Source organism: Aspergillus fijiensis, assembly GCF_003184825.1.
Source record: "Aspergillus fijiensis CBS 313.89 unplaced genomic scaffold BO72scaffold_10, whole genome shotgun sequence".
NCBI classification, from domain to species: Eukaryota; Fungi; Ascomycota; class Eurotiomycetes; order Eurotiales; family Aspergillaceae; genus Aspergillus; species Aspergillus fijiensis.
Genome location: NW_024468986.1, coordinates 362,803 through 387,240, shown reverse-complemented (window position 1 = coordinate 387,240; position 24,438 = coordinate 362,803). Strand labels below are relative to the sequence as shown.

Sequence of the window (24,438 nt, the reverse complement as noted above, 5' to 3'; positions counted from 1 at the left end):
AATACAGTCCTCATCTGGTCTTGATCCATTTTAAAACCAAGCAATAAAATTATTTTGAAAAAGCCCCGGTAACTTATCCGTATGGACGGGCAATCTGGAGACTGTAATCACGGGACCCGAAACCGTGTATCCGGCTCGTCCCCGAGGCAGACTTATGGCTCTATACCTCTTTGTGGTTCCCTACTTAGAGATCCTTTTGGTGTTCTTGCGATCGGAGATTCGGTTTCGGAGGTAGTATAAGAAAGGCACCAGGTGTCAGTAAGCACAGCTAATATCATCAAGCCGGAGCTCGAGACTACCTTGGAAGCGATCTGCACGTTACCTAGTAATCATTGCCTGGATTTGTCCGTCATGCTCTTTGAGATCTCTTACCATTGCGATCGACATGAAAACCCCCATGGCTGCCAGTAGGGACATACCGGCTGGAAGGCGGACTGTGGGGCTCGCAGGATGGGTGAAGGTTGATGCACCTACAGATAATTCCAACGACCCAGTTTATGGGGTCAAGCCAATTCTCCTTCTTGCTTAGTGCAAATGTGAGTTATACGAGGGCCTGACCTGCGGGTTCCTCCCTTGGCCAAAGGCGTTGCGACGCGCCTTTAGCGGGCCCAGCAGGGCCCGTACTTGCATCTGTTCAAGCACCTTTTCAAGCATCTAGTTCAGTAGCCGAGGGCCTGTTTAAGCATCTTCTTAAGCACCTTTCTAAGCACCTTTTAACCATCTCTTTAGATACCTTTTTAAGCACCTTTTTAAGCATCTTTTCTAATAATTTCTATGTATTGATTTAGATCTACGGCCTAAATCTGCAGCTGGGGGAAGGCCTTGCTATTCCCCCCAGCCCCCCCCCCTCCCCCCGGCTATCCGGCGAAGCGCAAATTAGAGGTAGAGATTATATGATTACTACTTAAAAGAACCAATCAGATTATTTAATTCCGTACAAAGAGTCAGCGAATCAGCGTTCGTCACCCTTGCTCAGGCCCTCATAGAGTTGCAAAGCTAGCGCTTTGCAAACTAGTGATCGGACACTTTTATTGACTAGACGCCTGTTATGTTTGACATAATAGGCTAACATAGTACATACGACCATAGGGTGTGGAAAATAGGGCTTCCCGTCCGCTCAGCCGTACTCAAGCCACACGCCGGGAGGTTAGTAGTTGGGTGGGTGACCACCAGCGAATCCCTTCTGTTGTATGTTTTTGATGTTTTTTGCCAGCAGCCTCAATTGGACATAATCAAAATCCCATTGAACTTCGCCAGTATGTACTTGCTGTTGTTGGTTATCTTCTGGGGTTAAAGCAAGCGTGGGAGCTTGCCTGGTATGCAAGTCGATTGAAATGCATAGCCGCCCCTACCAGCTACACACAGTACATACAATAATACACTTCATGAGATCCGCACTATCTCAACCACTCGCTTACATTGTTACACTCGCGATAGTTCGCTTCATTGTAATGATGGTAATTGTCTAACTAGAACGCATCAACTCCATCTACCCTGACACCAGAATTGTGCAGCGACCAACACCACCACCAAGCTACTTGCATTCCATACCATCCCTCGCACCCGGTGTCAGGAACGTCAAGCCCCGGTCGCATCGGTTATTCCACGCCGCGAATTGCAGTTCTGGAGAGCTGCCGGGGAAAGTGACATGGCGGCGCGAGGGTACCGGCCCGTAGAGCCCTAGATCGCACCAGTCCAGAGAGGAGCGTACTCACATATAACAAGAGGAAGATTGAGTGTATCTAGGAGCATAGGAGTACCTGTAGCCGCCCCGATGAGCAGGTAAGATTGCTTGCATGTCCATTGTACTGGCAGAGGAGGGGTGCGTGCAGAACGCTTCAGCTTATGCTTCAACTTATACAGAATGGAATCGCTGAACTTTGCCTCCCGGGTAAATCGAAGGGGCATGATGATCGACACCAGCCAGCTCAACTGTGGCGTGCGTTCTCCAGCTGGGCCACAGAGGGCTGTTGGCAGGAATGTGCACCCACTTCCGCCCGTCGTGTTTTTACTTGGTCGCTTTTATACATCGGTTGGCAACTTGTGGTCATAATAACAGGCCGCCGGCAGGAACCTCCAATGACTGGGACGGACTGCAGGCTGACGCAAATGCAGAACAGGACGTCTAATAGTGTTATGTAAACGGCATGGTGGTTTTGTGCAGCCTACAGGCTGCATGCTAGGATTCACTCCCGAGACAAGGACAAGCGGTCGATGTGACTCATTAGGCAGGTCTTCAGCATCCACGGGCTATAGTTATCCTACTAGAAGCTCATTCTTCGTCAAAAATGCACGCAACTCTGCATTATATGGCCACTTTTGGTGTCGCATTAATGGTTGCAAGGCTAGTTTCTCGATCTCAGGGTGGATGTCGATTCCCGACCGTGGACGCGCTCAGGTCCGGATCTGTATATGAACGTCACGTCTAGATATGAATCGGCGCGATCATGCAGTACTACTTGCCGCTTTCAACCTACAGAGTACTCTAGAAGTTCTCATGTCAGTAGGTGTGGGTTAGCCGACGAGACTCCTCCGAGTTAGGGCTGAACAATCCATCTTAGCTGGCCCTAGGAGCCCCTTTAGTCGGCCTTTGCCCCCTCTCCTGGACAACATGGGAAGTCTACGAAATATTTGTGGGTAGAATGGGACTTTGTACGATTATCGGATCATTTGGGGGGGGGGGGGGGGCATGACCATTCGTGGCCAATGTTGAGATGCATCAGCCATAGAGTATCAGAAAGCTAACGGTTTGAGGCTGCGGATGTATACTTTTGTCCGGCAATGTGGCTGAATGACAACCAATGTCTGGATACCATACCACTAGGCCTACAATTCACACATTGCTCCACCAAAGTAAGATTGTTTCGGAAAGTGTCAATTGTAGACCATCTTAGGTTGGAACCTTTCTAACCAGCAATATTGAATACTTACAATAACGATGAAATATATACACGCAGAATGCTTGATTAGGTGTGCATATGCTTGATAAGGTGTGCAATCACACTCAGCACAAACAAAAATGCAGCCATCACCAAGAACGGGTCGGTAGCTCAGTGGTAGAGCGTAGGATTGCAGATCCCGAGGTCACGCGTTCGATCCGCGTTCGGCCCTTCTTACTTTTTGTCTTTTGCTTTTGCGCAGTCAAACTGCTTGCTCCCTTCTTCGTCATCCGTCCTTTCAATCGATTCTGTTCGTCGACACCAAGATTATATCTCTCTTCTGTCCCAGTGTGCTGTATCTTGTAGCTAACCATGTTTACACCCGACACGATGCATCGCGACCCAGGACCGTCAATATTTCGGGCTGAATCAGTACCAATTGAGCTTCTACTACCCTCTCGTGTCGCCTGCCCTGCATGTTGAGCTTACTCGTCCGCGAGCACGGCCGGCATGGCGAAGCGAGAGCGGAGCGTGGGAGGAAAGTCTTAGCGAGCACCCGATCTATACAAGCATAACCATCCAACTCGTGCCTAGCCGACATGATGATATAAAGACAGGTTTCCTGTTGTTGAATAGTCTTCTACCCAATCCCAACTCACTGACAAGATAACCATCAACGGCAACAATCCAAATCCTCACAATGTCATCCCCAGTCGACCTTCGCAACCCGGGCCGCCCGATACATGTGGGTGTTGTGCTGCTGAACACGTACGTAACCCGTGGAACTATCTAGTAGTGCTTTCCATTCTAAGATCTTCCTATCATCTACAGTGTCACCGAGCAACTCGACATCGCCCCGGTAGGCTTCTTCTCCGGCCTCGATCGCAATTTCCTGAAGGACATGCCCACCGAGATGGTGGACGATGAGTCCAAGGCCCAGGGATTTGATTTTGTGTATCACTGGGTCAACGAGGATGGCAAGACCCCCGCTAAGCTGACGACGGGTATGAATGTATTGCCTACGGTAAGAATGCCCTTATACACACCCTGAATAACATCCAGCTGACATCCCGTTAGGATTCCTTCGCTACTTGCCCGCCACTGGACATTATCCTTATCGGCGCAAGTAGAATGGGCTACAAAGCCAATGAGGCCGAGAAGGAGTTTCTTCGCAAGAGCTACAATGCTTGCACAGCCATGCTCTGCGTATGCGGAGGCTTCGAGCCGGTGCTGAGTGCAGGGCTCATGGAGGGCAAGACCGCCACGGGGCCACGGTTCCTGCTCCCGATGCTGCGTGAACTCGGGCCTGGAGTCAACTGGGTCGAGAAGAGATGGGTTCAGGATGGGAAGATCTGGACTACAGGGGCGCTGCTGAGTGGGTTTGATATGGTCTCTGCCTTTGGACGAGCGACCTGGGGAGATTGTCCTTTGGTCGACAACCTTATCGAAAAGGGAGGATTCCCCGAGCGCGACATTGACTATTTGGAGGATTGATATGATGCATGTTTCTGGCTTATGCGCACCGGGAGTTGATGATTAATACATGGATGCTAAGGAGAGGGCTGCTACTGCTACTAATCGTGTTCACAAGGGCTTTATCGCCATAGGAGTTGTTAAAGAATGGAACCTTTTCATCTTTTTGAAAGGGATTGAGATGCAAGGGGGGAGTATGCGTTGTTCAGGTTGAAGTTCGTGATGATGCTTATCCGACAGGTTATAGACCAGGGCCTGGGTTAAGTTACTACCTAGTAGTTGTTGTATAAGAAGGGTTCGGCAAAACCTTCCATCCGGAGGGCGGTTGTCGCTTCCAGTTTCCCTCCGCTTTCTGCCGCCTTATTAATACCCAGCCTAGCTTATCCATCTTAGCTACGGAGTACAGTGAAAGTGTAGCAACCACGGTATATGAAAGATGTCAACACAAGATGAATACAAGTTTATGTGTCCTCGACCACGAAGCACGCGGGCTTGTGAGAGTTGCAGATCGCGCAAGGTTCGATGTCTGCCGTCCGAGAAACCGTCGAGTGCCTGCCGGAGGTAAGGGCGCACGATGTCATCAGCATCCATTGGAGCTATACTAACGGAGAAAGATGTATCAAATTGGGTTACGACTGTACCCTTACCTCAAGCAACAATGAACATTCATCTACAAATAACCCATCGCGGAGCAGTAGTAGCGGGGTCCAGAATGAGGACGTAGTCGCCTCACTTTTCAGGAACGCGCCAAAACACGGAGATCAGTCTGCCATGTGTGAGCTGCATCGCCAAATGATGCGCAAGCAGCTACTAGGCGACGACACTTCTCGTGGTGCTCAGGAGACGAGTCACAGTACTACCACGCCGCCTCTCACTCAAACCTCGACATCTAACACTGATTACAAGAACCTCCGCGTGAGTATGAAAGAGGCAGATGAGCTTCTATCTCACTTCCAGTCGAAAAAAGTTTACTTCCCGTTCGTGGATGTACCGGACAACATCTCAGCCGCCTCCATGGCGAAGACCCGTCCCTTCCTCTTCTTAGCGATTCTCACTATATCGGCAACGCGGCGGCCGCTCCTGCAGAGAAAGCTCGATGAGAGATTCCGGCGAGTGTTGAGTGAAAGGATTGTTCTCCAAGGAGACAAAAGCCTAGACTACGTTCAGGGTCTCCTGGTCTATCTTGCATGGTATTGCAGACCTCGGCTTTCATAGTGCGCGCAGTGGCTGACGTTGGTGTGGCCTCAGGCACCCTATACACCTTCGGCCATTGAACAATCAGATGTGGCAGTACGTTCAAATCCTCCGAGGTATGCTGTCGGACCTGAGGTTTGACCAGAGGCTACATGAAACGGCTGCGCGTAATGCCTGTCTCGGATGCTATAACCTGTCCTCGCTGTGAGCCGTCCTTATCTCGGATATCAGCAAGCTGGCTAAACAGATTCCTAGATTTGCTCTTGGCTTTCAGCGACGCAGCGACTCGACCCTGTATGAAATTATAAAGTCTACTATTGAAGGAACTGCACCAATCGACCAAGATAACAGTCACCATACGCTGCTTTCCAAGACCCAGATGCTGTGGGAGACTGTAGCTCGAACATCTGAGCAGGGGGGTGATAATCTCCCCAATTGCTCCCTGTCATTTCACCTGCAGATCCAAGACATAGAGCGCAAGATCCGCTCCGAGACCTCAGAGACAGGTATATTGGGACAAATACCTGTATCTAAGAGATTTGCTGACGAAGCCAGCTTCGCTACGTATCTCGATACTGTCGCTGAAAGTGGTCACAGCGTATCTCCCTTGGATGGTTCATAGCCCAAGCTCCAGCCGTAAATCACCACACCACCCCCGATCATTTGAGTACCAACCATGTGAACATGTGAAGGAAGCAAGATCGTGCCTAGCGGAGATCCGAGGCTTTTTCGATTACTTTCTCTCGTTACCCGCAGACCAATACATCTACTTTTCCATCAGGGAATGGTGCCAGCTAATTCTTACAATCAGCACTGCCTCACAGATATGCTTTCTCATTCACCCCTTCATGAACACCCAATGGTACGATTTTCAGACTAAGGCGCGATCGACCATGCGAATATACCTGGAAAGCCTCTTACACCGCATGACGACCTTATCCGTCTCGAAGACTGGCGCCACACCAGACATTTTCTGCATGTTCAGATCGGTCTTGGATGTTGTTCTGGAAGCATATGCTGTCGCCAGGATCAACTCTCCCTTGCAGTCGGATCCAGATCCCTCGGTTACTGAAGGTACGGACTCTCCGAGTGTGGGTGCAACGAGCACGACGTCCAGACGGTGTCCCATGATGAATGGGAGCATCAAACAGACGGAGTTCTGGGAGGCAGTGCAGCAGAGTAACACCCTCTGTGGAGGAGTTCCGGAAGCCACGAGCAGTGATCGGTATGCAGGAGCGTTCGGGGCTGGTATGGATGGACTATTCGATGATGCTCAGGATTGGCCGAGTTTGTTTTCCGAATGGGTCAGTTTTACCTAAGTTAGGTTTAATGTGGACAGGATGCTGCTCGATAACCTCTATAGTGGAGTGCTAATCGTTGGGGTTAGTGGCTTCTAAAGAACATAGAGAGCACACCCGGAACGTCACGATTCCAAATGATATAGCTGATTATTCTTGAGACAATCGCTGTTGGCTCTGATAGCAATATCAAAGTACAAAGACCATTATAGAATAAGTTACTGGACATCGGAGCTCTGAGATTCAATGTGACTCATTTACCGCAATCAAGTTGTCTAACTGCCGGTTCCTACACATAGTCGTTCGAATGAAAACATCAAAAGTCATATCAAGTGCCGTTCTCCAGCTCGCAATCGTTGAATTCCGAGTCACGTCAGCCTACAACAAAATCAGCAATAGCAATGAAAGGGCTTTCAACATTTTTGAATCGAGCAATGAAAGAGAGAACCTGGTAGGAAGCAAATCCCCTACGTCTGTCTTTTCCTTGCAGATCAACCGAGAAACTCCTGCAGATAGCATCTCGGCTGCTTCTGAAACATCATCAGCCCGGTGCTTACACCAGAACATGCACAGTACGGAGTTTTCCGGGAGATTTACACATACTATGAGCAGAGCCGCATACATTGCTGGAGACTTTTTGCTAAATGGGCTCGAGGAAGGACTCCCCCAGTAGAAAGTGTGAGATATAAATAGAGCTCCGACATCTTGATACGTCTTGTCGATCTTTTCATGCAAACCCGACCCACAAGGTGAAGAACTCCGGCAGTTTGAAACACGCAAGCGTTCTAGCCTTTCCTCACACTTTCACCCACAACCACCATCATGGACCAGAGCCGCTTCATAGTCACCACCTTGGAGCGGGCAGGCATCCCCTACTGTGTCTTCGGGTGGCCGGTGGCCGACTCCTTCGGGATGAGCCACACTATCGTTGACCTCATCGCCCGGCAGAGCCTCGACTTTGCGGGCTTTGTGATCCCGGACCGGTACATTCCCAACGCCTATGCGGCCCTACGCAACCGCGGGGCGCACCCCTGCACCCTCGGCCGCGACTGCGTCTCGGTGATCGGCTTTCTCAACCCCCCGACGGACATCGTGCACTGGCACACGCCCAACGAGGAGGCGATGATCCGCACCGGCGCCTGGCCCAGGCTCACCGTGCGCATTTACCGCAAGTCCATGTACATGTGGTTTTTCGCGGACCCGCCACTCAACCCTCGCCCCGACGATCTCTACTACATGTGGTCCGACCAGGTTCGTACGGGTCGCCGCCACCACCACCGCCAGGGCACCGGCTTCGTCATGCCCACTCCGGCCTGCTGGACCGAGGCCCTTGTCGTCCTGCACGCGCGCGACTTCGACGAAAAGGATCGCTACATGCTGACCCGCCTCTGGCACCGCGAGCTCCTGCGTGTCTGTATGCAGTTGCTGCAGCCTATGCGCCAAGGAGGCCACCCGCTGCTCCTGGAAGGCGAGCTGGATCTGCACCTCGTCGGGGTCATCAAGGCGATGCGTGCCGCGCTGATTGCCGGTGATCCCGACGCTCACTCCGACCTGGTCGAGGCGGAAATCCGCATCGTGCGCGCGCAGCTCCAGAACGATGAGCCGCCTTGCCCTCCGCCCCAGGGGGTGACCTACGACCATGAGGCCGAGGTGGCTTGGTGGAAAGAGTGGGTCGCTGACCGTCGCTCGAATGATGCCGGGGGTGATGACCACATTGTAGGCTCTAGAGTTGAAGAGCTTAGTGATGACCATGATGACGACGACGATGAGGAAGACGAGGATGATGAGGATGATGAGTTGTCCGAGGTGGAGTAAGTTTCTCTATCCTGCCTGATCCTCATGGGCCTCGCTGAAACAAAAACAGCAAACACCTAAAAAAACCACATGAGAATGGAGCACGTTAGGCGTGGATACTTCTCGAAAAACACCACAACATGAACCAAGCAAAAAAAAAAAAAAAAAAAAAAAGAAAAAAACAAGAAGAAAAACCACCAATAAAATAGAAAAAGAAACGGTTGGCCTTGAAGAAAGGTTCAATCAAATTGCTTACCACAACAGCAGTTCCTCGCCCCTAAGGCAAGTATTCCGATTTCCAAAAGACATTCAAAGAGCAGAGTCATGCAAGCTAACGAGAGAGCTATATAATTTCTTGTATTATATCACAAGTGCAGATATAGTTATTCGGCTGGTGCATTCGAACAAAAGTCCTTGCGACAGAGAACACTGTGTACGCACAGGTGTGGCTTTCTCTGCAGTCTCTGCAAGGCACATCCACATACATTCATTCACCTATTAAGCTAGCCCTAACTCCGCCATCTATAAACGTCCATCCAACCATGGTACAGCGTTATAGTAATATCAATCTCTTATGTTGTTAGATTGTATCAATCTCCTATTCCCGTACTCTTTATCTCCGTGCCACATGTCTCATGTGGGACCCCAGAAGATCCCCTAGCTCAGCACATTCACCACACACGTTGGCATAACAAAGATAGATTGAGATAGAAAGTCCTTCTGCCTGATTACCATGTCTCTGAATCTCTTCAATAACAAACCATCAACTCTCCAGAAACACCCCCGAACTCCTTTCCTTGAAGACCATATCCACCAGAATGCGAGATTTTCGCGCACTGAATCTGCTGATACTCATCTTCAGCGCCATTGATGTCATCGCTGTCGGCCTCTTCACGATCAGTCTTGTGAACCGCCCACGCAACAAAACCCATCAGCCCACAGAATGTCGCACCCTCATTCAGGGCCATCATTCCAGGGCCCGTAAAAACTCCCTCTCGCCTCATCGCGCGCGCCAATCCGACCAAACACCCGACTAGCCTTCGTCTTTGGGATTGAAAACGCCTTCACCACCCCGGACGAAGAATACGCAACCCATTTCGTCAGAAACGCAAGGAATCTGATCAACCTCAAAGCGCAAGTCTGGGAACGACTGGCCAAGTCGCTCCAATCCAAAGCTAACGAGCTCATCAGCACAGCGCACCGCCTCCACCTCGCAAGCGTAGTCCAGTCCCTCTCACTCCGGATCATCCTTACCCACACTGCTGAACGCGGAGCTAGACACCCTCCCCGACGCCGAAAAGCACATGGTCTCCCTAGCGCAGGCCATCAACCGCGCCTGGGTGTCCTCCAAGAACGACGTCGACCTCATCGAATTTGCCGATAACCCCGGCCTCCAAGCCTCCCTCTCCGCGCTGTTTCCTACCTTTGATGGAACCCACCAACCCCCGCGATAACCCACTCTGCTGGATTCTCCCCGGCTTCGAGACAAGCTGGCGCATCAACCTGCGCATGGTCTTGGAACTCCTGCTCAACAAAGGCCAGACTCATCCCGACTGGACGGCCACGATGATTGCTTTCGCAGAAAACCCCACGAAGATACAGTTCGAAGCCGCGGGAGAAGACGACTTCTCCGCCAAGGATCTAGTGGCGGAAGGGTTGCGACTGTACCCTCCGACCAAGCGGATCTACCGCGCGTTCGAATGGGAGGAGAACGGTGCGAGACACTCGGATACCTTCGATGCGGACGTGGAGGCTTGTCATCTGTCAGTCGGGGTCTGGGGACGAGATGCGCTGAAGTACAATCCGCTACGCTGGTGGACTGTCACGGATGTACAGAAACAGGCATACTTGCCTCTTGGAGGTGCGCCGTTTGAGTGTCCCGCTAAGGCGGTCTTTGGGCCTAGGATGATTGCGCTGGTTGTTGGGCTTTTGGTGGACATTGTGCAGATGGGGAACGGTTGGAGGGTGGTCGATAAGGATGAAAACGGGGCGAATGATGTGTTCTGTGAGGAGAGGTTGAAAAATGATCGTGGCTCGTATGAGGAGTTGTTTCTTGTTAGGGCGGCGGGTGGTGTCTAGTTTAGCCAATGGGTGTAGTGTGATCCTGGCATGTTAGTGTGGTCTCAGGATTGCGTGTATCTGACCCTGGTTTGCTTTTGAAAGGGCTGAAGTGTTATTAGGAGGTCTGATTTTAAACCCCGAGTTAATTTTGTCATGTGCCTTGACCGTTGTATTATTTGAATAGTAGAGCATCTCTATCTCGCAGATCACCAGCCGCACTGAGTAAGCCCTTCTGTTTTTCCAACCTCCAAAACGAGACCAAAAACCAGATGCAGTATTCCAGATATAGTGTCCAAAGAAAACCTGCCGTGCCTGGTCGTGGTGGATGGACATGCTGGGCTGTGCACGCATACGTGTCTATATCCCTGTTAGCATTCTCCAATAGACAACCTCAGCACTTTTCGCCTTGTCATACACTCCCGGTCACTCTCCTGAGATAAAGCTGGTGACCAGTAGTGTACCTCAGATCCATGACTCGCTATCATGGCTAGTGAGGCGCCAACAATCTATCCACAAATGATAGCATCGCGCGGATGCAGGGGTAGCTGGATAGCGCCTGTTAGGACTTACAGTAGTCCCATCACCCCCTGCAACTCGACAGCGGACAAGGCCGTGGCTGGGCCACCCCTCACTCCCAGAAATGACTTATTCTAAATTGGCGCTTAGAGAAAAGTTTAAAGTGGGAATGATTCCCGCAACCCGGAGTGCGGAGTTTCGCAGAAGCAAAGGGAATGATCTCACACACCCGTACAGTACCCCCCGCGACCAGAACTGACCAACTGACAATGGGAAGAGTGCGTCATTTCGTGGGCGTCGAGAGCTCGGAGCAGCTGGCCTTCATCGATGAGCTTCAGGCGCTTGGGCTGAGTAGCACTATCAATCTGCCGGAGGTGAGTCCGCACACATAACAGTTGAAATTGTGACAATCGCTCATGCCGACAAGCTGGTGGTGGTTGGCGACCAGAGCACAGGAAAGAGCTCCGTGCTTCAGGCCATCACCGAAGTCTCTTTCCCTGTCAAGGCCGGAACGTGCACTCGATTCCCAACGCAGATTTCCTTTCGACAAACCTCCGTGGCCAAGGAGTTTCCGATCAAGGCCACGATTGTGCCAGGGCGGCAGTCGGAGGGTGACGAGGCGCTGCTCGCTCGCATCAAGGAATTTGCGATCGAGAAGAAAGCGCTGGGTCCGGAAGACATGAGTGAAATTATTGAAAAGGTTTGCCTCTATTAACAGAACTCACTTGGTATGGATGCGAACGACTGATTTGCTGTGTAGGCGACGGAGTGCATCTTTGGCGACCACCGCGGCAAGACCTTGAGTCTGAGTGATGCCACCCTGCGCATTGAGAGATCGGGTCCAGACGAGATGCACTGGACTATCGTTGACCTTCCGGGCCTTATACGGAAGGATGACAAGAAGAAAGGCACAAAGGAGAATAGTGTCAGTAGGATCCATGGAGAGACTGAGGATGAGAAGCGAATGAATGCTGCGGTCGCGTGGGAGCTGGCTCGGACTTACCTTGAAAACGAACGGAATATCGTATTGTAAGTCTGACCCGTCACAGCTTCACTACTGGCAAGCATAAGGCTGAGCGCCCGACAGAATTGTTATGGACAACGTCGATGTCGAGCGACATCGGGTGTGGGAGGTGATGGAAGATCTCCCGGGGCTGGAACGACGGTGTATCGGCGTGCTAACGAAATGCGACCGCAAACAAGAAGGGTCTGATAATTGGGTGTGTATCGCGTGCTCTCCGCTACGTCGCACAGGACTGACTATCCTACCGCAGATGATTCAACTTTTGCAGAATGGTTTGTCGACAGTCCCTCATCTGGACCACGGGTGGTTCGGTCTGCGAAACCGAGTCCCCGTCGAAGCGCACATCACCGATGCGGAGCGAGACGAGCGCGAAAGAGCCGAGTTCGCAAAGAAAGACTGGGAAACTGTGGACAAGGACCGGACCGGCATCCAAGCGCTCATGCAGTATGTCGACAGGGAGCGACGGGCTCAGATCCAGGCTGGGATCCCCCAAATTGTGGCGGAGATCCGACAGAAGCTGCGCGAGTGCGAGTCAGACCTCAGACGCATGGGCGACGCACGCGACGAGCCCAAAGCCCAGCGTTACTTTGTCTTTCAGTTCTGCAACGACATGCAGCGGATGGCCGAGGCGACGCTGAGAGGCCAGTATCAAGACGTGCCGTCTCAGGACTCCCGGATCATGCTGCGGTATGAGGTGCAACGCCGCCTCGACCAGTTCTACAAGGAAATGTCAGACGTACACAACATGCCATTGCCTTTCTCCGATTTCGACAAAGACCTGGCTGTTCTGAACTCGACGAGTTCGGACCCTGAGGTCTGGGAGGATATAGTTCGTAAAACCCCGGGCCTGTACGCGGAGATCTACAAAGAGGCGAAGATCAGTGAAGGCCGCAGTCTGCCCGGCGCGGTGCATCCGGATGTAGAGGAAAAGATCTTTCGGAGGCAGTCGACGCACTGGGAAGGGATTGCCCGAAAATTTGTCGACGATGTAAAGCAACTCGTGCAGGCCTGTCATGAGGTACTTTTCCGCATTGCCATCCCAAACAGCAAGGTGCGCTTGGAGGTTAGCCGCTTACTGGGGAAGACTATGGACGAGTGGCACAAACATATCGACACAGCCCTTGGGGAGCTGTTGGAAGACAACCGAGCGAGGCCGTTGGTGACTCGCAACCCGCAGTTGCTGTTGGACACGATCTCTGCGGATCAAAGTCGAGGGAGGATTCTTCTAGGTCAAAAGGCGAAAGTCGCATCAGAAGATCGAAGAGCCAATGGCACTGGCGACACGCAGACAGACCGTCCACAGTTTATATCGACCATCCTGAGCCAGGTGCTTTTCGTGCGTGCAAGACTTCAATCCTACTACATGATCGCTTTGCATCGTTTCATCGATAATGTGGCCATGCAGGTAATCGAGCGGCATGTCTTGGGCCCGAAATGTCCGGTGCTAGCGGTGTCAATCGAGACGTTTGCTAAGCTGGACGATGATGAGCTAAATGCTATCGCCGGGGAAGACGAGTCTGACGCTCGCATGAGGGCCAGGCTGGAACGACTGCGCTCTCGCTATACCGAAGCTCTTCGGAGATGGGAGAGGTTGAGAATTCTGTAGAGACCCTTGCCCTATAAATTTCTGGATCTTTGCTTGTGCTTAAAAATGGTACGACTCTTGTCTAGTGCAGAAACATTGCGGTATATGATTCTTAGCTTCATAATATCGATAGCTGCCAATCTCCGTAGGCCTTCACAAGCACATGTGCCAATACTGACTCTGGCCATACATCAAGAAGGACATGCCCAGTTTCAATCACCCTGCTTTGCCTTGCTCAAGTACTAAAGCTCCTGCTACAGTATAAAATCAGAATGGTATTGAGCGGGGTGGACGATCTGCCCGTTCTGAGATTGAGGTAGAGCTTGGAAAAAATGACAATTTATGGTCAAAGCAAACAATATGGAGCAAATGAGGCAAAGATGAAAAATGATGAAAAAGTCACCTGAAAACCAAGACACCGAGAAGCGCAGTCAATGATATGTTCTCCAGCAAAGAATTTGCGTTTGCATCCATAGAGATATCAATGAATTCCAAAGAGAGGCAGTAACCGCAATTCTGCCTTTGCACAGGGTCAACTTGTGCCACTTCAAGAGTTTTTACGATACGATTCTAGAGAAAAACTTAGTCCCAGTAGCGATAAACAAATACATGAGTGTAATCACGACTAACTCGAAGAACGCTGAAAGGGACCAGTGAACCGTGGTTCAACAAACGATCAATGCCGAGGACAAAGAACCCATCATTCAATGTGCCCCAAGCTGTGCATTCACCAGCAGCAGATCCAGACGAGAACGCGGTGCATTACGCCTTTGTCTCGTTTGACTACACTTCATCCTAGCTGAAACTTCTTCCCTCCACCGCATTGAATCTCACTTTCTTCATCCCCCCACCCCCACTGGCTGGATGCACATTGCGCATAGATATGATTAAATCGCAGCGAAGTTTGGCTTTCTGCCCCCTCAGTGGCAGTGCTAGTCTTTGGGCCATCGTCATGCTTGTGTTATATTGGATATCGCTAGTCTTGGCCAGTCTCTACGGCGGCAATAGTGCGAGTAACTCTACGAACATCGACTTTTCGCAGTACGCGGTCGTGCAGTATGCAACCAGCCAGCCGGACCTATGCAGCGCAGTCATGCAGTTTGAGTCTCATGATCGTCTGGGCAGCCAAGCCGATAGAGTGTTTCTGTATCCTTCGCACTGGGACCCAGCGAGCGATTCTACGGAGGGCAGACTGCTGCTCAAAGCACAAACTGAGTATCATGTCAAGCTTCTACCCATCGAAGTTCAGATCCCATCGAATGGCCGTAGTAAGCGCACTAGCTGCCATTAGACAGGTTGAGCAGAGCTGAAAAAAGACGCACTGACAGGGACAGAGAGCCACACCAAGCTTTTGATGTTTAACATGACACAGTACGACCGCATCTTATTTCTGGATGCGGCTGGTGTTATCCTCAAGGCATGCTGCACTCTTCTCACCCGGTCATCTCGAAGCAGAAGAGATCGTTGCTAACTCTAGCCGCAGAATCTTGATGAACTTTACTCGCTCCTTGAAAGCCCGATCGCAATGCCCCGCGCCTACTGGCTGGACTCCGAATACCGCCAGCTCACCCCATCCTTCATGCTCGTGCAACCTTCGGAGATAGAATTCAATCGCGTGTGGAAGGCAATCCAGCAGGATGACAATGCCGAATCCGACACAAATGTCCTGAATAACCTCTACCGTGACTCCGCGATTGTCATCCCGCACCGTCCGTACCACCTGCTGACCGGGGAGTTTCGAGCCAAAAACCACGCGAGTTATCTGGGCAGTCCCCACGCGACCTGGGATCCCGATGTGATCCTGCAGGACGCGAAGTATCTGCATTTCTCCGACGGGCCCGTGTCGAAGCCCTGGATCAAGACCCCGGCGGCGGTGATGGAAAAGGAACAACCGGATTGTGATGTTAATACTGTGACGGGCGCGCTGGATTGCCGGGCTCGTGACCTCTGGTTGGGATTCTATAAGGATTTTGCGGATAGACAAGAGGTATGATGCCCCTCCCCAGGGCTCTGATAAGGGTCGAAATGGGCTAATCAATCGCCGATAGATGATCTGCGGAGCGGAATTCGTGCCCCAGCTTGACGGAGAGGCTGACAGAGTATGGATAGCACCGCAGACGGAAACTGATAGACCAGGCTATCGAGGGTCCTCGTCACGCTATGCTATGGATCCACGATCGCATCCGGCGTCGTGAGTAGTGATTCAAATCGAAGGAAATGCTGGTCCTGGTCGATACCCAGTTTTGGATGCTTCCAAACCAAGAAGACTAACAGGACTGCGTTGTTGGGAGCGTACCTCAACACGGGCCGGTTATTGGCATCCTCAAAAGTACATTTTTTCCACCTCTGCGGTGTCAAGCTGATTTGCCAAATTTGGACCGAATGTTTTTCATGCCTACTAGCATAGCCAGCCAGTCAGTGGTTCGGAGAAATGCACTGCCTCTTGTCTTCTATCTCTGCCACTGTTTTCATCCGCCGACCGTCAGGTTAGCAAGGATCGTAGCTTTTGAGCCACGGTGTATTTTCTATAAGTAGCTTTTGATGAAATGTCATCACCGGAAGAGTCAATCTCCTGTCAATCCGTATTCCTACAGGATAAGGTCCCAGGCTTTCGGCCCAGCCACATTACGGTTCACAACCTCTACCAGTCTTGTTTGGAATGCACTTCGCGGGTTGAAATAAGCTCGACACAGGCAATAGAGGCTGTATCTTAAGTGATAAGTGCCTCAACTGCTACAAGCTGGGAACAAATCTAAGCTTGTGCCTATTTGGCGGGCCCCCTCTCAGCGTCCAGCTCACGCACCCATCACACTTTGCCCTTGTGCTCCTCAGGCAGTCCCCTGCAAGTGGGCATGGCGGATGGGCTCGTTTGATCTCACATTATAATAAAGTGTTACATTGGCGTCTCTGTCAGACGTTCAGAGTCATACTCGTTTCAAGCAACATGGTGTACTGTAGTGGTGGTAAGAACCGGGGCTGGTTTCTAGGGGACAAAACTTGCACAGGATTGCCAATGCCGACCGCCCAAGTTGTCCTCGATGCCACTGCTCTGTGGAGTCTAGTCTTTGGGAAGGTAGCATGTGAAGGATAAAAGATGGGCTGGATTATTGTGCCGTATGCCACACACATAGAGGCTTTGTATCTTCAGAATGATGGGCTAAGATAGCACTCGCAACTACCCACTATTTTGGGTGGAATGAGCCATTTTAGGATACGCTTCTGCGTCAGGGTCTCGTATGGTTGTGTACTGTTTGAGTCTGATCATTCAAGCTCAAACTATGATTGTCATAAGACTTGAGCTTCTGAAATGTGTATCGCGGCATGGGCAATGTTTTGACGGAAGAGGAGTCTAGATCCAACCCAAGATTTGGGGAGCGGGGCAAGCGTATGAGTGACAAGAACATTCAAAGAAAGTGATACGAAGCTACATGCTGTGCATAAGTGGCGCAACTATATAGAATGATTCTACTGGCAACTCTAAAACGTAAAACGCCAGCAGTGCATTGAAGCCATTCAGGAAATCATAGGAGGATGGCTGTGCAACCGCTACACGAGCGGCGGGAAGTTGCATAAACTTCTCGTAACAAGCATGACGAAACAAGCTCTCATATTACGAGATTAAAGCAGCTACTGGCGGTCTGGCCCGTATCTAGCTCGTATTACCACACTTGCTACGAAAGGCTACCAACGGTATCCGACTGCCGCCCCTCCATCACCTTCGGCATATCTTCTGAAGCGGTTATAAGTAGCCACGCCCGGACGCTGAAACCAGGATTGCCTAGAATATAATTGGACTCATTCTTACATCCATTCCAACACCATAAATCCTTTCTCTATCAGCAATTTATCCCAAATCTAAAGCAACATGCCCGTTCCCCACTACGGTGTCTGGGTTTGTAAGCCGACTCGGTATGTTGCCCAGCGACATGGCGTACGCACTCCACACATCGAGCTTTATTTCAAAGATGACGACTCCGGGAGGGAGCGAAAGGCCGCCATTAATGTGAAATCGAGCGGAGAAGACTCTCGCTTGGTGTTCTGGTCTTCTGATGACTTTGCTCATCCTATCACTATTCAACTTGCTCAGCTGGATCAAGGCTTTCATTCGATCCCGGATCCTCGTGGTCGTGCTCGAGATCTCGTGGGACTAGACTATCTGCGACTGCGCAACCTTCTGAATCTCGGTTCTGGACGAGTTCTGCCGCATGATATTCCTGGCCGTGATAATGATATTCTGGACGTCGTCCGGCCGATTCTAGATCGAGCAATCAGGAGCTCAGCAAAGGTGTTTATCTTTGGCTCATCCTTCGGATCCGGGATTCATGATGTCCATATGAACCAAGGTAGTCTTCCTCGGTACGACAATGGCGTGTATCAGGACGGGGGCTTGCTGATTCAATTTGCCGATGGGCATTGGGAAGCAGTCTTCCTGGCCTTTGCCTCCCAAAGGATTCCCACCGACGATGTGGACGGGCTGCCGGAGCGACATAGTCGAAGTCTGTTGCAGATCCTGGCTCCACGAGAACACAATCTCTAACGAAGTCGATTTAAAGGATGGTGGTAGTCAATCAAGGGTTTTTTTTTTTGTTTCTTCAAGACTTTATCCGTAGAAAATTACAATGCCGTTCTAATCCAATCATCGTCTGTGGGAAGTCATAGCTTTAGACGCAGAGGGTCTTCACTAAGGTAAGGTCGCCGGGAGACTCTCAGATGGTCCCTTGAAGTTACTTTCATCAGCCTGGGAAGCTATAATGTGCAAGGTTACCGTCAAACAAAAGTCACCTTTCTCAAGGGGCATACTGTTCACCACCAATACATGAGTATGCCTGTCCACACTGAATAAGTGCCACGATTTCGCGATGATCAGACTCTTTGCCCATATTTCGGGCATACTGATTCCCCACATCTGCATCACCATTGTCAAGTCTGGGACAGAATTTTTTAGTTCACACCCGCCAGTTGATACCGAAAGAAATGAATTCTGGATGATCTCTGGTAATGCGATCCTCAGGCGGCGGGGCAGAACAGTCGTCATCATCAATTATAGCCCGCGAAAGTACAACGATAGAACTGCAGATTCTGTCTCATCAGTAGATAAACAACAACAGTTGAGAGTCAACTGGGTCCTGTAGGACGTACACCGATCGCCGAGTATGGTCATAAAAGATTTTGCTCCGTCTCTGGCATGTACCATCCCCAACCTCGGAGTCGCATGTACCTATATTCTCAAGAACAAGATTCTCAGCCCTCACGGCGATATAAAAGCCGTCAAGCTCTGGCCACCAGAAGACTTACTCCAAGGCCTTGATCATATCTCCTCTTGAATGATCACCTTGTCGGAGTAACTCAAATCGGAAAGATCAACAAGACCTGTGCCGTCCGCCAGCCCCATGGCCATCGCCCAGACATGCCCATGCCGGAAAAACGGATTCTGATCGGAAGACAGTTCCTCGCTGCCGTAGAATACCGGGGTGTACCCGGACTCCGAGAATATGCTGAGCGCCCGGCACTCGCCGTTGTAAGAACGTTTGGCCAAAGCCTCGGTGGCATCCAGTTCGGTCTCGCTGATTCCGCGCGCCCTTCTCCTGTATTTGGGATATCAGCCATTGCACTTCAATAGAAAGGTCCAGGAGGATGAAGTGGAAGGAACTTTACCCGTAACGCACCTTAAGGGCGTATCTGCGCGTGCTCTTGTGGATCGTATTGTCATTAGGGCATGTGGCTTCATAGACCACCCATTCCTCGTGATGTTCGTCTTTCCGGTTTTCGGAAAATATCTCGTGGATGACATAGTTCCGCCTATCAATTCTGATGATGCTACCGATCAGGTTATCCATCTCGAGGCCCGAAGGCGAGAAAGCGAGTTCGGAAGACGTGAAGTACACTGAGGGCGCTAAGGATTGTAGGAGAAGGTAGATGTAAGAGGATCCGATAACAAGGACGTAGTACACGATTATATTGCGGGAATATGATGGAACGCGACGTCAAAGTCGGAATTGCATCCCGAATTCCAATTAAAGTGCTCAATAGGTAAGAGTGACTGATGACGAACGTATATAATAGACAGGATGCTTAAGCTAAGAATGTAAGAATAAGTCTGGTCAGCCTGTCAAATACAATAAAAGAAGGTCGACGGGGGGAGGTGAATGTTACCATGGATGCTTTTGGCTTAGTAGGTGGCTTTCTTCCAGGCTCTCATTTCTCCATGTAAGTCTTTCGAACCGTGCTAGGCACAATCCAGTGTTACTTGGCCTTTATATACTTTTCCGTGAATACAATAAGCACATACGACCACAGGGTGTGGAAAACAGGGCTTCCCGTCCGCTCAGCCGTACTTAAGCCACACGCCGGGGGGTTAGTAGTTGGGTGGGTGACCACCAGCGAATCCCTTCTGTTGTATGTTTTTGTTTTTGCTTGCCATCAACAAGTGTACATAAAGCTCTAACCCAGTTTAATCATGAGTTGAATTTTCGTATCAAAAATATCGATAATATACCAGGGACCGACCGATCGCGCCGGGAAGCCATCTTACTACCATTGCGCAGTGCTCTGTCGACTCAGACCTAGCGACAAAATAAGATAGATCAGTTAGCTAGTAGATGTCATATCAGGAGCGATCCATAGTGTTCGGCTAAAATGGCTAATAAATCCATTCTCCTACAGTAGATGGGCCCGGTCTGAGCACGAATTGCTTCCTTTTGCTAGGGAGGATAGGTAAGTTCTGAGCAACTTTCATCTTGCCGGTTACTTAACTTCTCTGTCTCTTGATCTGGAGATGTGTCTTACTTTGTGACTGCCCTAGCTCGCGGCGTCTATCTATATCAGCCCCCAAAGGGAAGCCGATCGGCGCCAAAGTGGAGGTCTTCGGCTTTTATGCCATTGACAGCCAAAGTAGGGTCCAGAGCCGACCGTAACACGTTGGCGGCCCGGGCACATTGGACAGAAGGCCAGAAGGATAAGGTTACGTAGCACTTGTCCAAAAAAATCGCCATGGGTGTATGCAGGGTTGGGAATGTCACGTCACGTGGTTTCCTTCGAGGGGAAATTGTAGCGAGGCCTTCGAAGGGGGTGCGCATGCTTCGGACCCACTTTGAATAGTCAAAGGACAACAACATTCAAGATGATGGTTTTTAGTGTATGCGGGGTATATGGATTATATTGATGCCGCTACTCCTAACCTCCAGATCTAGTCAAATCTGGAGCCGCGAAATTGATAAGTATGCTGAATCATTCAGGGACGACACAAATCTGACGAACACTAAGCTTGTCTTTCTCTCTGATTTCTCTATCTTTACAGCAGGGATGTAAGAACTAAATAAAAAATCGGTCGAATTATGTCGGATATATTCTAGCATATATAGTCGATAGTCACCACCTTCCACCCCGTCCTATGCTATTATATCTAGTACTCTAGCGACCTTGAAGAAAATTACCCTAGGTGAATCTCGCCTTCGCACTGGGCAGCATGCATGAAGTTCGCTTTCAACGGAGTCACACTATAAGCAATTAGTCTGCGCGTGTGGGACGTGAAGAAAGCTAGACCCAAAGATGCAGCTATTTTCAAATGGCAATCAAATAAATGACACGTACCTGGTCTTTCCTTCACGCACTGCCCAATCATCATCTGCATCCGAGGTGCGGTCCATACTACCGTGGATATCTGATAGGTCCGGCGCCCATCGCAGTAGCAGAGGCGAATCCGCGTTCTGCGTAGTTGCATCACCCGACGGCAAAACAACTTGAAACGGACTGGCTGCCAGCCAACGGTTCGGTCGGATCCGAGTACACACGACCTTCCTGTCTCCGCTGGGAGCAGATTGCAGCGGTATGTTCACGGAGTAGAGTTCAACGCATTGGTCCCAGCTGCGGTACAAATGCTCAATCAGACGTACGGCATGCCTAGATGCATCTGTAATCTGCACCGGATTGCAGGCGTCGTGTTTTGTAGCGGGCTCAAAGGATAAAGCAATGGACCTCTTTCCACACAGGACAGCCTCCATGGCCCCGCCGATTGTGCCACTGGAGAGGGAAAAGAGAGCTGTGGCGTTCGCTCCAAGGTTGGGGCCCGATACCACCAGGTCGATTGGGATGGGCTTGCCCTCCTGCTGGTAAGAGTGATAGTGATGCAGCCCGATCTGCACACAACCAGCGGGGGTCGAATTGACCAGCATCCATGGACGTTGATTTTGCACCCCAATGCTGCTGCTGTTGGTGGTGCCATTGGATAGTCCTGGAGGGCTTTGGTGCTTGGTGCCTTCGAACTGGAACAGTTCGCCAGGGGAGAGATACGTCGCCTTGACCACCTCCCCGACGAAGTGGGCTTTCCCGATCCAGGAACGTTGCTGGTTTGGCAAGACCACAGTCACGATGTGTCCTTGGGTTTGGAGTTCGTGAACCAGGGAATGCACATATGGGGATGTATCCCGCGAAGGGGGCCCGTCGTCGTTGACAACCTGAGAAGATTAGCCACTCGAATTGATTCCTCCTTCCTGAAGGTGAATCGTGCGTACTAGAATATGCATGGGTGGGGATTTGTGTGGTTCAGAGCAAGCTTTGAATATGAGTGTGCACCAAGGAGTGGAGCAAAGGAGTCCGCTGACTAGAATCAATAGATAAGGAACAAGGAGCAAGGAAGATAGCTCTGAAATACGGGAAATCCACCGACATCTTCCATGGCGTACGGAGGATGTTGTAGTGCTTTCTGCACCGGGCACTGCTTGTCTGCTGTGGGGTAGGCATAACGTCATCTGGTTCTGAAGGGGAAATGTTCCCGAGCATCGGGAGGCCCCAAGGGAATTCTTTCCGAGACCGGACAAATTAGAGAGAAAACCCCGAGTTGTATGGAGAAGCGAGAGCTGGAGGCTATACTACTCGACCACGACGAAGGCTTTCTCGCAGTATTCTTACTTTCTATATGGCAAACCTTCTCCAGTCCTCCTCGGTTTCGTTACGGTCGAATTTCCAGATCATCGTGTTGATGTCTGCTGGGCAATGACCATATGCGTCATACATAGGTTCGATGATGGTTATTTAAGGGTTATACGATCGCCCACACCCATCAATTGTTATCTTAGTCAACTCGTGTTACATCTTCTGGAAGAATAGCATTCGGAAGCAAACGAACATGTTCAGGACAAAACCAGTGCGGTCTGTGCTGAGGTAAGGAAATACTCTCTAACTCAACATGCAAAACCGCGGTTGACAAGGTAAAATCTTCTATCGCCAGAGTGGATCGGTCCTGCATATTCATCTCAGGCAGCTCAGCAGCGCCAGAAGGCATATCTTCCGTGAGTGGAACATTATGCTTGTACGTTCTCAAAGATATATCGGTGAAAGCCATCAGCGTTAGACTAGTCGGGAGCCTAAGAATGTGAGTGGGCATCGGGAGTGAACATGACCTCGGTTTACAATATAACCTGACTTACCTCAGACCGCGCGATGACCATTCTGCAAAGTCTTACCAGGGAGGCATTACCTTCGAGCGCAGTCAAACATTGGCCACGTCAAGAGACAACTCATTCCTCATGCCGCGAGGGATGTATGTGTTGCCATTCGAGTTACCGCTGAGCCGGGAAATGCCGGAGACCGTGACTGGTGTCGGTCACAAGTATCATTCATACGAGGTCCAGGGCATTATGGTACATCGAAACTCCCACCTAGACGTTGTTAGTGCGCATCCCATTCGGCTTCATTACCTTCCTCACATCCTACAAAGCGATATGCTCGATCAAGTCGTCCCTGTGAGTATCCTATCAAGTTGTTCACAGTACTAGCGCTCATACTGACGCAATTAGCCATTGAAGTCAGTAGACGGGCTGATAGATGAGAGCATGTGGTACCGGATATCGATTTTCAGCACCGAAGTCCCTTTCGGAGCGACCTTTCCAGTCCGAGTTGAGTTTCATGCACTGCGAAAGGATTTCTCCCCGGGCAAAATAACCCTCCAAGTCTTGGAGACACACCTACTGAAGGTTACCCCAACGGCGTCCGACTCCATCACATACAACAGCGTCCTGTCCACGATCACACGAAAAGAGCATGCGGTCGTGCGCGAAACGTATGAGTATCTTGAATATACCACCGCGCAGTCATCCGATCTTCTGGGCTGCGAATGGGCAGCCACAGCACTCGTTCATCTGCCGCAGACTTTCCAGGCCTGCACACAGGACCTGCAGACGGAAGTAATTCAGCTGCATCATAAGCTTCAGTTTGAAGTCGAGTTCGAGGCCGAGCGTGCTCAGAGAAAAAAGGTATGAGCCGTGATCCAGCTCCGTCCGTCTTTCTTTGGTCTATGTTTGCAGTGTCGACGAATTGTATACTGACCCTGGAATTTGGCAACGCTACTTAGATCGTCGGCGCCATCCCTTTCCGAGTCTACATGTCTCCCTATACAGTGATGGAGCATGATCTCGTTTACCGACAGAACCTCCAAGAGCTTGAGATTGGTTTTGAGGAGCCGCCACCCTCTTACCTAGAGTACAACTCAAATACAGCGATTCAGTGCTAGATCTCCATACCAAAATGCTCAACGCTCTGACAGAGCTTGTTGATCTCTTGACCCTCACGGATGTAAACACGGCATCGCGACTGAGCGTCAATCAGTGCCTGGTTGGC

General features: G+C 50.6%; 11 protein-coding genes and 1 non-coding gene across 12 annotated transcripts, besides 4 other annotated features; 9 read left to right on the top strand and 3 right to left on the bottom strand.

Moving 5' to 3' along the window:
- Positions 1–1,534: 1,534 nt before the first annotated feature.
- BO72DRAFT_493495 (uncharacterized protein) lies at positions 1,535–1,908 on the bottom strand (the record flags this gene model as incomplete). Its single annotated transcript, XM_040948378.1, has 2 exons — positions 1,535–1,680; positions 1,761–1,908. The coding sequence occupies 2 exons, from the start codon at positions 1,906–1,908 to the stop codon at positions 1,535–1,537; spliced, it is 294 nt and encodes a 97-aa protein (XP_040804161.1).
- Positions 1,909–3,039: 1,131 nt separating this feature from the next.
- Positions 3,040–3,111, top strand: BO72DRAFT_t64. The gene has a single exon. It is a non-coding gene; the product is annotated as a tRNA-Cys (tRNA).
- A 280-nt stretch (positions 3,112–3,391) lies between these two features.
- BO72DRAFT_423464 (DJ-1/PfpI family protein) lies at positions 3,392–4,373 on the top strand (the record flags this gene model as incomplete). Its single annotated transcript, XM_040942841.1, has 3 exons — positions 3,392–3,647; positions 3,711–3,903; positions 3,957–4,373. Exons 1-3 carry the CDS (start codon positions 3,580–3,582, stop codon positions 4,371–4,373), a joined length of 678 nt encoding a protein of 225 aa, XP_040804160.1. The 5' UTR covers positions 3,392–3,579.
- A 360-nt stretch (positions 4,374–4,733) lies between these two features.
- BO72DRAFT_525413 (Zn(II)2Cys6 transcription factor domain-containing protein) lies at positions 4,734–6,883 on the top strand. Its single transcript, XM_040949950.1, has 5 exons — positions 4,734–4,913; positions 4,967–5,542; positions 5,601–5,750; positions 5,802–6,052; positions 6,102–6,883. The coding sequence occupies exons 1-5, from the start codon at positions 4,789–4,791 to the stop codon at positions 6,863–6,865; spliced, it is 1,866 nt and encodes a 621-aa protein (XP_040804159.1). The 5' UTR covers positions 4,734–4,788; the 3' UTR covers positions 6,866–6,883.
- Positions 6,884–7,434: 551 nt separating this feature from the next.
- On the top strand, positions 7,435–8,659 carry BO72DRAFT_503011 (uncharacterized protein; the record flags this gene model as incomplete). Its single annotated transcript, XM_040949085.1, has 1 exon — positions 7,435–8,659. Exon 1 carries the CDS (start codon positions 7,667–7,669, stop codon positions 8,657–8,659), a length of 993 nt encoding a protein of 330 aa, XP_040804158.1. The 5' UTR covers positions 7,435–7,666.
- A 1,002-nt stretch (positions 8,660–9,661) lies between these two features.
- On the top strand, positions 9,662–10,927 carry BO72DRAFT_445551 (uncharacterized protein). The gene is made up of 2 exons (XM_040944078.1): positions 9,662–10,391; positions 10,491–10,927. Exons 1-2 carry the CDS (start codon positions 10,067–10,069, stop codon positions 10,715–10,717), a joined length of 552 nt encoding a protein of 183 aa, XP_040804157.1. The 5' UTR covers positions 9,662–10,066; the 3' UTR covers positions 10,718–10,927.
- A 539-nt stretch (positions 10,928–11,466) lies between these two features.
- BO72DRAFT_445550 (putative dynamin family GTPase) lies at positions 11,467–14,076 on the top strand. Its single transcript, XM_040944077.1, has 5 exons — positions 11,467–11,589; positions 11,643–11,915; positions 11,976–12,244; positions 12,303–12,435; positions 12,490–14,076. Exons 1-5 carry the CDS (start codon positions 11,485–11,487, stop codon positions 13,843–13,845), a joined length of 2,136 nt encoding a protein of 711 aa, XP_040804156.1. The 5' UTR covers positions 11,467–11,484; the 3' UTR covers positions 13,846–14,076.
- Positions 14,077–14,710: 634 nt separating this feature from the next.
- BO72DRAFT_503000 (nucleotide-diphospho-sugar transferase) lies at positions 14,711–15,817 on the top strand (the record flags this gene model as incomplete). The annotated part of the gene is made up of 3 exons (XM_040949084.1): positions 14,711–15,089; positions 15,153–15,229; positions 15,302–15,817. The coding sequence occupies exons 1-3, from the start codon at positions 14,777–14,779 to the stop codon at positions 15,815–15,817; spliced, it is 906 nt and encodes a 301-aa protein (XP_040804155.1). The 5' UTR covers positions 14,711–14,776.
- A 1,872-nt stretch (positions 15,818–17,689) lies between these two features.
- BO72DRAFT_423457 (YukJ family protein) lies at positions 17,690–18,361 on the top strand (the record flags this gene model as incomplete). Its single annotated transcript, XM_040942840.1, has 1 exon — positions 17,690–18,361. The coding sequence occupies one exon, from the start codon at positions 17,690–17,692 to the stop codon at positions 18,359–18,361; it is 672 nt and encodes a 223-aa protein (XP_040804154.1).
- Positions 18,362–19,132: 771 nt separating this feature from the next.
- BO72DRAFT_493487 (uncharacterized protein) lies at positions 19,133–19,661 on the bottom strand (the record flags this gene model as incomplete). Its single annotated transcript, XM_040948377.1, has 2 exons — positions 19,133–19,409; positions 19,480–19,661. The coding sequence occupies 2 exons, from the start codon at positions 19,659–19,661 to the stop codon at positions 19,133–19,135; spliced, it is 459 nt and encodes a 152-aa protein (XP_040804153.1).
- A 317-nt stretch (positions 19,662–19,978) lies between these two features.
- Positions 19,979–20,031: a sequence feature (Protein overlapping with rRNA (BO72DRAFT_456406, RAK80142.1) was converted to a misc_feature.).
- A 90-nt stretch (positions 20,032–20,121) lies between these two features.
- Positions 20,122–20,220: a sequence feature (Protein overlapping with rRNA (BO72DRAFT_456406, RAK80142.1) was converted to a misc_feature.).
- Positions 20,221–20,487: 267 nt separating this feature from the next.
- Positions 20,488–20,538: a sequence feature (Protein overlapping with rRNA (BO72DRAFT_456406, RAK80142.1) was converted to a misc_feature.).
- Positions 20,539–20,626: 88 nt separating this feature from the next.
- Positions 20,627–20,738: a sequence feature (Protein overlapping with rRNA (BO72DRAFT_456406, RAK80142.1) was converted to a misc_feature.).
- A 434-nt stretch (positions 20,739–21,172) lies between these two features.
- Positions 21,173–22,490, bottom strand: BO72DRAFT_423456 (5'/3'-nucleotidase SurE). Its single transcript, XM_040942839.1, has 3 exons — positions 22,335–22,490; positions 21,415–22,277; positions 21,173–21,320 (listed from the first exon to the last, which is right to left on the bottom strand). The coding sequence occupies exons 1-3, from the start codon at positions 22,344–22,346 to the stop codon at positions 21,254–21,256; spliced, it is 942 nt and encodes a 313-aa protein (XP_040804151.1). The 5' UTR covers positions 22,347–22,490; the 3' UTR covers positions 21,173–21,253.
- Positions 22,491–23,108: 618 nt separating this feature from the next.
- Positions 23,109–24,080, top strand: BO72DRAFT_371811 (uncharacterized protein; the record flags this gene model as incomplete). The annotated part of the gene is made up of 3 exons (XM_040941021.1): positions 23,109–23,194; positions 23,255–23,564; positions 23,628–24,080. Coding segments are annotated over 3 exons (849 nt in total), but the record flags the coding sequence as incomplete, so codon positions are not given.
- Between the last annotated feature and the right edge of the window lie 358 nt (positions 24,081–24,438).

Excerpts from the sequence above, each read along its gene's own strand:
- BO72DRAFT_525413 (XM_040949950.1), top strand. The coding sequence starts at position 4,789 with ATGTCAACACAAGATGAATACAAGTTTATGTGTCCTCGACCACGAAGC. Across the intron at positions 5,543-5,600 it reads CTCCTGGTCTATCTTGCATG|GCACCCTATACACCTTCGGC; the intron begins GTATTGCAGACC and ends GTGTGGCCTCAG. Across the intron at positions 5,751-5,801 it reads TGCTATAACCTGTCCTCGCT|ATTTGCTCTTGGCTTTCAGC; the intron begins GTGAGCCGTCCT and ends ACAGATTCCTAG.
- BO72DRAFT_445551 (XM_040944078.1), top strand. The coding sequence starts at position 10,067 with ATGGAACCCACCAACCCCCGCGATAACCCACTCTGCTGGATTCTCCCC. Across the intron at positions 10,392-10,490 it reads CTTCGATGCGGACGTGGAGG|CTCTTGGAGGTGCGCCGTTT; the intron begins CTTGTCATCTGT and ends AGGCATACTTGC.
- BO72DRAFT_445550 (XM_040944077.1), top strand. The coding sequence starts at position 11,485 with ATGGGAAGAGTGCGTCATTTCGTGGGCGTCGAGAGCTCGGAGCAGCTG. Across the intron at positions 11,590-11,642 it reads GCACTATCAATCTGCCGGAG|CTGGTGGTGGTTGGCGACCA; the intron begins GTGAGTCCGCAC and ends CATGCCGACAAG. Across the intron at positions 12,245-12,302 it reads AACGAACGGAATATCGTATT|AATTGTTATGGACAACGTCG; the intron begins GTAAGTCTGACC and ends AGCGCCCGACAG.
- BO72DRAFT_423456 (XM_040942839.1), bottom strand. Across the intron at positions 21,321-21,414 it reads GTGCGTGAAGGAAAGACCAG|TGTGACTCCGTTGAAAGCGA; the intron begins GTACGTGTCATT and ends AATTGCTTATAG.